Raw genomic sequence first — 12,380 nt, 5'->3', positions numbered from 1 at the left:
AAACATTAAAAATCTTAGTGGTACCAAACTTTTGGACTGTACTGTATAAAAGTTCAACTTCTTTTAATTTAACACAGCATCTTAAAAATGTGGTACTCATGCAAGATGCTGACAAAGCAGTGAAGACGTGGCACAGCAGTCAAAGATGATAAATTCCCTTTTTTGTGAAGCCTCAACAGATTTTTTTCCTATTCTTTCAGGTAAAACTAAACATTAATGCAAGGGATTGCTTGGTTATGTGTGGTACCATTTGAATTTCACATGTTAATGAGTAGGTCAAATTGTACACGATTGATCAGCCAGTCAACGCTGTCAATTGTGACCAAAGTTGTATATTGTACAGTTGAAGCTGTACAATAGTTTGCTTTGAAGTTGCATTTCAAATCAATACAATTCTTGCTAACTCCACATAAACTCTAGTCACTGTTGTCTCTCTAACAGAAACTCATTTCTCACCCAGAGGCATGCCAATGCCATAGCCCTTGGTGTCCAGCAGGCCTCCGATCTGGGTGAGATTGCAGTTGCGCTGGCGGTAGTACTCGTTCATGGTGCTCTCCAGCAGGTAGGCGTAATTGGAGTTGAGCACTCGGGCGATGCCCTCCTCTGTGCTCTTCACGAATACACTGGGCTGCTTGGAGTACATGAAGTTCCACATGCGCTGGTACGTCTGGTACCGGGAGTTCTAACCAAAGAACAGGAGATATTAGGATCATTATGGGCATTCCTGCTTGCTCCTTAACCTTCATCTGGAGTCCTGACAGCCAATCACTAGAGCTTTGAGGAGGCGAGACTGACTATGTTAACCAAGGACTTGGTGGTTGATAAGCTGACAGTTTGACATGTTGATGTGACAACTGAATTTGTGAAACAGCCTGTGCTTGCTTAGGGGCGGGTCGAGAAACGGCCCCTCCGGTGCATTGAAATGTTTAAATTAGTCTGGGCGGCCCTCTGGAGAGGGAAAGATATCGAAGGGCATTGATATTAAGACAGCAGACAGATAAATCCCAAAGTAGGGAAGAGCGCTAGTGACATGGCCAATAAACCTGCCGACAGGCCATTGATTTGTGGGTGGAGTTCTCTTCCATTCTGTCCTTGAAGATCTCACCTGGAAGAAGGTCATGGTGGACCCGCCGTGCATGGTGCCGTATTCGATGGCCGTCTGGTCAGCCAGATCGTCCACCGATTCGATGGGCACCTCCATCCTCTGCACAGTGAGAAAGGCCGCCAGGTTGGCTGTGTAGGAAGAGATGATGATCAAGGTGAAGGCCCACCTGGAACGACAAACCAGTTTTAGACACAAGGAATGCAACGCAGAAGCAGCTCAGACCAAACATCAAAAGAGCTCGGCGCTACTGTCAGTTTGGCATCCGAATGAGAAGTTGAAAGGCTTCTCTGAGTACTGTATGCCTGTTCTGAATACTCAAAAATAGCTTGCTTTTATTCTCTACTGACCTCAGTGTGCTGCAGTCGAAAGATGACAGTATAATAACGCAGCAGAAAAACAGAGGCCAAGTGAGAGTAGCACTTTTATCTGCTATATCCAGCAGCTGACAATGAGATCAGGGTAGAGAAGAATGCAATGCTCTGCTGCAAAGAACATAATCGAACAGCTGGTTAACGCTGGTTTGGCGCTGATCCAGCTGGTAATTCAGCAAACTGGTTTTTGCTGGTTAAGCTAGCTTAAAGCTTAAAGGTGCAAAAACAAACAAACAAACAAAAAAACACTGTGAATGCATAATGGTGGGCAAAATTACCTTTAGTGGATTCAATGTTTTTGTTTTCAAAGTACAAGTAAAAATCTAGTACTAATAAAAAAAGTACTTTCCAAGTACAATAAAAATCTAATTTCAATATTCAATAAGCATTCTTTTGGATCAAACAGAAAAGAATGGGGCTAGCAAAACCAAGTTCATCAGTTTGATTCCCAGGAAACAGTCAGGGCCAGGAAAGACACTGTGGCTCTTTTTTCCTCCATCATAAATGACTTGCACAGATGAAACTCAAATACTGTAGTGTTATATTGTATTCGGATGCTTGGTTTTTGGGGGGAACCCAATTGTGCGATTATACCGAGGCTGTGTCCGAAAACTCAGGCAGCTGACTTGTTGCCTTTCTGCCTTATCAGGCAATGACTTTGTAGGCACCTTTGAAGGTACCTCAAGAAGCTGATTTCGGACAGTCTTCTGAGGCAGCGTAATGGTTTAATGATCTACAGCAAAATAGAGTGAGCTTTGGTGATAACTAAGCAAATATTTAATTACTACAATAGTAATTTCTCTCTAGAAATGACATCAGAAATAGAAAACATATATTTACACACCAACTGACCACCAACCTAACCCTAACTTTCAGATGCAATCTTTATTTTTTAAGTCAGTTTTTTAATTGTCACAGAATGGAAAGCACAGGATTGTGGGATATCAAAGGCAGTGAAGGATACATCTATGCTGCCTTCAAAAATTGATCAGATGAAGATATCTCAGGAGACAGGAAGTTAAGCGACATTGGACTCAGACGTGCCGCATTAAAATAGGTGGATGGAAACATAGCTATTGACATAAACCATAAAAATCTGACATAACAATATGACGAAAAACCATGCATGATAAAAATTCCATAGCAAATACATAAACGTCATTTTGACCAACAAAATAAATAAATATACATACACAAATATCAATATTAATATCAATATTAACTTCCTGACATTCTGGAGACCAGGATCCAAAGACAACATATGCTGTTGACCATCAACGCAGGTCTTTTCAGAAGCGAGAAATAATTTATTGTGCATTCTTACCATACTCCACTGACACAGCGTGTGGACAGGGCTCTGGGGGCGATGGTGGAGCCTTGCTGCATGAAACCCCCCACAGGAAACCAGAAACTGTTGCCCAGAGAATACTGGTTAATCAGCAGGTTACAGCGCCCCTTCAGGCAGGGGTGCGGGTTGTACCATTCGTAGGGTGTTAGCCTGTGACCCACAAGAAGCGACCAAAAAGGAAGGATAAAAAGGAGTAAACATAAATGAGCCAAGAACAATTTTAACAGTTGGCAAAGCATGAAGTCACCAGTGCTCCCTGTTGGCCACGTAACCTGGTTTTTGTTCCCTTAAGGGGCTGTGCAAGCTTTAGCTGTGACTGACAGGACACTAATAAAAATGCACTGCAGGATGCTGTCGAACTACTCTTCAAGGCATGCGACAACCGCACATTACGGCTCTGTTGAAATACTGAACACAAGCAATGCAGAAAGGCATAACAAATGTCTGAAAATATACACATTATAGAGATGCAAACAAAGAAAAACACACATACACAAAAGCTCCAACTGTGAATTTATATAAAATGTCTTGACAGGTAATGTTCAGTGAATAAATACACAAAACACCCCCGTTGTCCAGCAGAATGCTGGGAAAACCAGCAGGCTACTGTTAAAAAGTATAAAACATGACATTTTGACTCAATGCAAAGCTAGAATAAAAAGTGAGTTTAAAATGAAATATCTGCAAATACACCCTTGTTGGTCTTAGAACAGCATTCCGACTAAACAATCAGACTTCAGGATTAAGTTTAGGGCTGTTTCATTGGACCAACAAAGAATGTTGATCATGGAACAACATTTCTATGAATCAACAATACTAACCTCCTCCTAAAATCAGAGTGCAAAGATTACAGTAGCTCTTATAGTAGGAACATTCCAGAATTCCTATCAACTAATCTTTGCCCTCCAGTTTTAGTGGAGAGTTTTATTTTAGGGTTTTAGTTTAGGGATAATGTCTGGTTTGGTGTTAAAGCAACAGTTCTTATAATATACACATCATTTTAAATTTATATGATTTTCTTTCCTTATGGGATGCAAAAAGATTAGTTTAGCACATGTCCAATCTACTTGTTTCCATACAATGAAAGTGAATGGTGTATTCAAGAAAGACTTTTACCAAAGAGACTGTTCTTGACATAAAGCTACCATTTGACTACAGAAGACTCGGAATATAGAGTATGATTCACAATTATGTTGCTTTTATGGAGCTTTTTTGTTCCATTAAAAAATAAAATCATACAGGTTTTGAATGACATGAGGATGAGTAAATAATGACACAGTGTATTTTTTTCATGCATTTAGGTGCACTACATGTTGTTTGAAATCTGTATGACTTTCTCTGTTTCAAGAAACATAAAAGGAGAAGTTTAGCAGAATGTCCAAGCTATTCGTTTTCATACACTGAAAGAGTATGGTGACCAAAGCAGTCAAGTTTTCAGTGAATGCCGAATTAAATTTCAGTCTGTTTCTGACACAAAGCTACCGTATGACTTTAGAGCACTTGTGCGTGATTCACACGGACCACTTTCATGTTGCTTTTATGGGACTTGACAGCCCAAGTCCCCATCCACATTCATTGTATGCAAGACAGCAGACTAGAAGCTCTTCAAAATGTTGTCATACAGGTTAGCAGCGACATGAGGATTAGTAAATAATGATGAAATCTTTTCCATTTTTAGCTGTGCTACCCCTTTAAGGACAGTGTCGGTGCTAATAGGATCCTGCAGGTGTCAGTGTGGAGCTGAGTATTTACCTCGCCACCAAAAAGAGCACGCAGCTGACTGCCAGGTACGCCAGCAACATGAAAAGCCAAACCCCAGGAGAGAACGGATCCAAAAAGGAGAAATACCCCGGTCTTCTTCCCTATAAAAACACACAGGCAATGTCAAGACTCTAAAACTAACATCACAAAGATCCTATAAGCCTATTTCATTCAATTCCAGTAAGTAAACATTCAAGAGATTTCAGGTTAAAGACATTTAAAGGCTTTTACGGTTGATTGGCTTGATCCAAACAAAGTGCTTGATTTTCTGTCTCCTAACCATTTTGGCACACACAGAAGATCCAATAACCGCTGGAACAGAACTTGGGAGCCGATTCTGTACACAATAGTCAAATCCAATTATCCCTCCTAGAGGTACTTTGACAATCTGTGGTCAGTAACAACTTAACAGTCTCTTATCAGTGAGAAACTAAGTGTGAAAGCACCAAGGCTAATCTATCTACACGGCACAGGTGTCTTACAGATGGCGAATCTCAATAGTGCCAGCGCTGGATACACTCGCAAACAAATCATTTGGCCGTTTTTTTTCTTCTTTTCCCCGAGACTACAAAAACCAGGTTTACTACAGTGCTGAAATGAGTAATTATTCCACTATCTATCCCGCACCAGGCTGAAAATTCATTAATGTGCCTGCAATCACCTCCATATTAGTGTAATTGAATGGCATTGCTGTTGAGCTGGACACTAAAAGCTGTAATTATAGCAATAAATAGAGGCAAGCCTGTCTATGGTAGATATACAAGAAAACTGATGGGCTCTCCATGAAAAAAAGCAGGTTCAGGTGTAGTTTTATTCTTAGTCAGGTTGCTTTAAACTTCCTTACGGAAGCTGGCATCAAGGGATGGGCAAATTGGGCTGTGTCTGGAGCCTGTATGTGCCAGACTGAGCTCGTGTGAGATCTGAGGAGATAATTGTATCGTGACTTACAGCGAGAGGGACTTGTGGATAGAGCTCACAGGGGGGTACGTTAACTGTGATGTTGGGTTTGTGCAATCTGCTTCCAGATGAAGCAACTTGCTTTGTTTACAGTCTCTCTCTAAATTCAATTTTAAGATTTAAAAAAAAGCACAATCAACATTGTACAATGCAGAAACCTGCTAGAAAACAAGTGAGAATATATGTTACTAGTGCACATCTGTCTCTGAGGTGAGCTACACAGGTTATACATGCAGTTTAACAGTCTTTCGAAGATGTAACACCCTCAAGAGCGAATCTTCCCTTGATCATTTAACAAATGAGCACAGATAGATCCTCCCCCAGTTTGACTGAACAGCAGTGCAATAGGGCAGTTCTTGCTCGACTCTATTGGGTCTCCATAGATTCTGATATGTCTCTGTGGTGTTATGTAATTTCTTACTTCTGGCGTGTAGAATTTGAGGTAAGAAATAGTTTCTCTCACTGCTACACTTAAAATTTTGTCTTCAAGAAGCGCTGCTGCTTCGGCTGTCAAAATAAAACCATAGCAGAAGCAGCTGTAGAAGCCTGCAGTCATACCACCTCAACCAGCCTCCCTCATCAGGGTTCCCTGTATCTAGTTAACCAGGTCCTCATTAACATTTTGCACTACACAACATATTAAATTACAGAGGAGACTGCAGAGCTGTCATTACATGTGTTGATCCTAAGAAATTCAGCATTTGTACTTATTATGGCTCCAGTGTTTCTGGTATGTTCAGCACAGAGAGTTATTCATGGGAAGAGAGATTACTTCTACTTTTTAAAGCTGTCAGTTTATTAAAACAATTAACCGTGCCTTTCGGCATTAACATGATTGATCATGAGTTTGCTGATTTTTTTTCCCCCCTTTTCCAAATGTAGGGCATTCGCTTCCTGAATAATAAATAAATCCACTGCTGGCTTTCTCATTAACGGCATATTTCATTCATCTGTGATGTTTCATGTAACATACGAGTCGATGTATGTTACAAGTTTTGAGCTTTCTGTTAATCAAAGAATCCTGAAACAAATGACCATGGTATCCACACAAATATTAAGAAGCACAACTGTTTGACATTGATAATAATAAGAAATGTCTAGACCTTGACCATGTAAGATGTTCTTGCTTTCAACATAATATATGTCCAAGAAACAATGACATAAAGTGGTATGGAAGCTTGTTTCTGCCTCAAAGTAAAAATAAAACAGGTCATTGTGAGATAAAGCCTAAATAAGTCACACTGTTGCAACTGAAATCAAATTATGAAATTTTGAAAGAGACGAAATCACATTATGGAATATAAAGATACAATTACAAGAAATAAAGTCAGAAAACGTGGGATTTAAAGTAATATTCTAAGATATAATGTTACAATTATAAGAAATAAAGTTGCAAATTGAGATATAAAGTCAAAAAGTTAAAAGTTACACTGTAAAAGTTTTACTCTGAGACAGAAATGGACTTCCATAAAATGGTGATTAAACATGCATTTAATAAAAACCATTTAATAAAAGGTTGGCATGGGTTCATCGGGTCTCTCTATTCTGTCCCACACGCTTGAGCGAAGTGTCCTGGTCATAAACTCTTTACTAGTCTCCGCTGTGATTTGCTGTTTGCTTTAGTGAGGCGTCTGCTACAGCCTCCCTATGATGAGAAACAGTGATATACTGTCAGCGCATGTTTACCAGCCACTGTCAGATCGACTTGGGCTGAAAAGATTTGAAAACCTAATGTTCCATTGAATTCCGCTGAAAGACGCTCTACACGGTAACATTCACAATATTTCATCATCTGTCACTGAAAACGTCCAGATTTAAAAACAGTCCTGCTGTAGACTCATTTTAAGCAGAACTATTCAACCATGGCGGATTGTAAACACATAGCTGGAAACAGCAAGATGCATTATTTCAAATCTGAAGTACGTCATGAAACCAAGCGAATTGCTGTGAGACAAATGCTCAGTCATGAGTCAAGAGGGCTCAATGCCGAAGAGGCACAGAGGTCCTTCACAGCGGCTCACACCTTGTAAAACATGTGGCCAGTGGGAACATGGTCTTGTCACAGCTGGAAGGCTTCAATGAAAAAAAGTGCATTGACTTCTTTATGTTCTGAGGGCAGTGACTCTTTTTCTTTCTTTATATACACACACACACATTGATATCCTTCATCTCATAATGCGCACAAACTCCATTGCTGCTCCTGATCTTGCCAGTGCTCCCTGAACTTGTTGCACTAATTAGCTATTTCATCTTCAACCACACCTAGTCTCTCTCACTCCTTGCGTGCACCACACAAGATGAGGAGAAAAAGATTTTCATGCATTTGTGTGTTTATACAAACTCTTCAGGCTGCACTCACATTTTTATACACAAACAAAATGGCACATTCCATATATTAATGTCTACCACTGCGTCCAATTACACGCTGCGATGGAGAACCCACTGTACTTCCAAACATGTAATTAAAACAGGGCCGAAGGCCACATTTTATTCCATTTGCCATTGTTATTGATCAAGCGAAGGATTTCATTTAAAGTTTGAAATAAGCTATGGGGGTCCTTGTAGAAATCAAAGCCTGCTGGATCAATAGTAAGTGGATTAAACCTAAACGGGTGTACGCACAAGCATCCAAATATCGAGAGCGCCATGGCTGTGGGGTATGGATGAGCTAGAAGAGATTATTCTGGGCAGGAGCACCGGAACTTTAGTCAGCTCAGGGGTTGGACAACGAAACTGAAAGTATACTTTTTATACTTTCGAAGTATACTTTGGGTTTAAGTTTTATCTGACAGGATTAAGATGAATTTTTTCTGACACATTTTAACTCTGAGATCTTGTCATATTTTATTACCATTTTTTAAACTATAGTGCCCAACTCACTGCAGAATGAAATGCACACCTTGACACCTGTTTACACCAAATCTGTTCGCCGGGAGCTCCACAGCGTCAATATTCATGGTCTGGCTACTATAGACAAACCTTTGACAACTCGTGCCAATGCAATCTTGCCGATGTCAATCTTGGTCTGTGGACAATGTGAAATGTGTATTGTTCTCTGATGAGTCCACCTTCACTGTCTTTCCTACATCCGTGTAGAGAAGCCCCAAAGAGGCTTAACACTCAGACTGCTGCATGACTAGAGTGAAGACAACATGACAACAAGACAACATGTGCATAAACTACAATGGAAACACATTTACTGAATAAATTCCTCGATGCGTCACTGCCAACCATTCTCGAGGACCATGTGCATGTAATGATTCAAACATTGTACCCTGAAGGTGGGGCCGTGCATAATGCCCCAATACACACAGAAAAACTTGTGACAGAATGGTTTGATGAACATGAAAGTGAAGTTGAACATCTCATATGGCTTGCACAGTCACAGATTTAAATATTTTTGAGCCACTTTGAGGGATTTTGGAGGAGAAAGTCAAAAAACGTTTTCAAAATCCCTCTGGCCACTGTGAAAGACTTGTTGTCTCTGTCATTTCCAAGATGAATTTATCTAAATTTAGATTCAATTTTAATATATATATATATATATATATATATATATATATATATATATATATATATATATATATATATGTGTGTGTGTGTGTGTGTGTGTGTGTGCGTGTGTGTGTGTATGTATGGTGTTAAATTGACATGATCTGATTAAAGTAGACATTACCCTGGATACCATAGCTCTCATTTCAGTTCTGATTAAAGTAGGTGATGTATAAAAATATTTTAGCAAATGCAAAATTGGTTTAATATTGTATCTGCCAAATCAATGTGAAAAATCAGCAGCACTAGCATGAGGTAATTAATAAGCATGAGCCCAGCTTTCTTCCATGTAGTCACATCACAATCTGCCAATTTTCAGCCACTCCCCCACTGTAAAACTCATAGGGGGCTTATTCTGGGTCATACAAGAGCAGAAATGGCCAAGGAAATACAGATAGACAGAGACAGAGCGAGCTCAAGGCTTTCCAGCCTGAGAACAGCTCAACACTGTACAACAGCCTTTTATCCTCTTTACCTGTGTGAACTCATTTAACACTCCTCTTATGTCTTCTGTCACTGTTCTCTCTGTCTGACAGTCTCAGAGTCGCTCGGTGTGTCTGTCTCTGTGCCTTTCTCAATCAACTTTCCCTTTTTTTCTTACTTTCTCAGCCATCTCTCTAGGGTAGTTTTAGCTTAGAATTTAAAGGTGAAGTGTGTCATTTCAGCAATGTTTTGAAAGCTCCACAGTGTTTACAGTTTTCAGGGAATATCAACCTAGGAATTAATTATTTATAGCTGGAAGATGAAGTATTTTAAAACTGAAAAACACACTTCATCTTTAAAGAGCTGAACTCAATGTAGAGCACAATGTAATTTATCCAAATAGGAGATGTTCCTGGATCAACATAATTTGTTGGTTCTGGAACAACCTTCCTATCTAGCATTTGCTGCCTACACCCAGTAGAATTGAAACGGTTATTGGAAATAACATCTGAATCATGTGGTACGTCCTCTGAAGCTTGGCACACAAGTTTGAACTGCAGTTCATCTTGTGTCTAAAAACAACCTTGTTACATCTGAAAATATAATTAAGTGCTAAAAAGTACTTTTTACAAAGCCCCTGAAAAAAATTGCACATGAGAAACTTCTGCTAGTACAGGGGTGTCCAAACTTTTTTAAAAGGGGGCCAGATTCGATGTCGTGGACACATCTGGGGGCCGGTTCCTTATATATATATATATATATATATATATATATATATATATATATATATATATATAAAAATTTATATTAGGCCTACATGTTTTGTTTCTTGAAAACATAACCTATTTGACAAAAGCTTGAGCTGACAGTAGAGTAGTTTGAGATAGGACACAGATTCAAATTTAATACACAAACAATATCTATAAAACTTAACCTCATTTTAAAGGGTGAAATTTAAATATTACTACTGAGTTAGAACTATATTCTTATTTAGATTAAAAGTACTCCAATTAGATCACCGCAGGTAAAACCACACATGGCACCTCACTACATGGTAAAATGTACAAATATTGTTTCCTATATCTAGAATAGTTTTAAGGTATTTAGTGTATAAACACATTTAATATAAATACGAATGGACAAAAGTTTATGACAAAAATAGTTTGTAATGTGGCCTTATTGGCATTCAATACAAGTCTACATTAAAAATGAAATAAAATATTAACCTACATTATATACAATATACCACGGTTACATTTAGTGTTACCACAGTAAATCCATGATAAATGTTGGTGAATTGTTGGTTGAACAGTATTCTAACTGGATCGGCTCAATGTTTCTCCTGATTTGCCGTTAGTGTTGTTGATTCAGTCAGCGCTTTTAAAGGTGCCCTAGAATTAAAAATTGAATTTATCTTGGCATAGTTAAATAACAAGAGTTCAGTACATGGAAATGCCATACAGTGAGTCTCAAACACCATTGTTTCCTCCTTCTTATATAAATCTCATTTGTTTAAAAGACCTTCGAAAAATAGGCAAATCTCAACATAACACCGACTGTTACGTAACAGTCGGGATCATTAATATGTATGACCCCAATATTTGCATATGCCAGCCCATGTTCAAGCATTACACAAGGACAGGACGTCTGGATGTGCACAGCTGAATCATCAGACTAGATAAGCAAACAAGGACAATAGCGAAAAATGGCAGATGGAGCAATAATAACTGACATGATCCATGATATCATGATATTTTTAGTGATATTTGTAAATTGTCTTTCTAAATGTTTCGTTAGCATGTTGCTAATGTACTGTTAAATGTGGTTAAAGTTACCATTGTTTCTTACTGTATTCATGGAGACAAGACTGTCGTTATTTTCATTTTTTAAACACTTGCAGTCTGTATAATTCATAAACACAACTTCGTTCTTTATAAATCTCTCCAACAGTGTGTAATGTTAGCTTTAGCCACGGAGCACAGCCTCAAACTCATTCAGAATCAAATGTAAACATCAAAATAAATACTATACTTACGTGATTAGACATGCTGCATGACGAACACTTTGTAAAGATCCATTTTGAGGGTTATATTAGCTGTGTGAACTTTGTTTATGCTGTTAAAAGCAAGCGCGAGCTCCGTGGGCGGGGAGCGTGAGCATTTAAAGGGGCCGCAGCCTAAATCGGCTCATATTTAATTATGCCCCAAAATAGGCAGTTAAAAAAATTTATTAAAAAAAATCTATGGGGTATTTTGAACTGAAACTTCACAGACACATTCAGGGGACACCTTAGACTTATTACCTCTTTTAAAAAGACATTCTACTGCACCTTTAAACTGAATTAAATCACAGAGAGATTTGCAGCTTGTACCTGAGACCTCTACGCCGAACTTGAACACTTCTCGCTGGCTGTTTAGCAGTCGTGTGATCAAGACAAGTAAACACATTTGTGAGCTTGTGAGTCGCGCAGTGCACACAAGTAGCGATGTTCCGTTCCGCTTTTGGTGCGTTTATGTTTCCCTTGCCTAAAATGTAGTACTGCCGCCTTGTGTTGACATTGTGAAACTGCATGATTTGTAAATTATGCATGGCGGGCCACACATAATATATTTTAATAGACAAGCCTTGGGCCGCTTAAAATTCATCCCCGGGCCGTAGTTTGGACACCCCTGTGCTAGTACAAAAATCTTTAATTAATAGTAATTGGTAGGAATGCCACAATACTAAACTTCTGGCTGATATGATAAGCTGATAATTATTTTAAAATTTTACACTATTTTGTCTAAATAATTAAAGAATAAAAGACTAAAAATGTTTTTTTTTTTTTTTTTTAAATGCTACAGGTAAATTTAGACATTATTAC

At 38.7% G+C, this 12,380-nt stretch overlaps 1 protein-coding gene across 13 annotated transcripts in view; it reads right to left on the bottom strand.

Moving 5' to 3' along the window:
• The window catches only part of grik4 (glutamate receptor, ionotropic, kainate 4), a 388,678-nt gene that overhangs the window by 9,328 nt on the left and 366,970 nt on the right, over nucleotides 1–12,380 (bottom strand). For 12 of the 13 annotated variants that reach the window (XR_007180253.1, XR_007180254.1, XM_048159804.1 and 9 more), the window contains 5 exons: nucleotides 4,866–4,922; nucleotides 4,577–4,686; nucleotides 2,801–2,974; nucleotides 1,106–1,271; nucleotides 457–682 (listed from right to left, as the gene is read on the bottom strand). Coding sequence is in view for 11 of the 13 variants with exons in the window: in XM_048159804.1 (XP_048015761.1) it covers nucleotides 457–682; nucleotides 1,106–1,271; nucleotides 2,801–2,974; nucleotides 4,577–4,686; nucleotides 4,866–4,922 (733 nt within the window). In the remaining 2 variants the exon portion in view is untranslated. The remainder of the gene's footprint in view (nucleotides 1–456; nucleotides 683–1,105; nucleotides 1,272–2,800; nucleotides 2,975–4,576; nucleotides 4,687–4,865; nucleotides 4,923–12,380) is intronic. The other variant, XM_048159812.1, reaches the window with a different exon arrangement.

The sequence above is a fragment of the Megalobrama amblycephala genome, linkage group LG16 (assembly GCF_018812025.1).
Source record: "Megalobrama amblycephala isolate DHTTF-2021 linkage group LG16, ASM1881202v1, whole genome shotgun sequence".
In the NCBI taxonomy this organism is placed as follows: Eukaryota; Metazoa; Chordata; class Actinopteri; order Cypriniformes; family Xenocyprididae; genus Megalobrama; species Megalobrama amblycephala.
The sequence above is the reverse complement of the archived record's forward strand: the minus strand, read 5'-3'. Positions and strand labels throughout refer to the sequence as shown.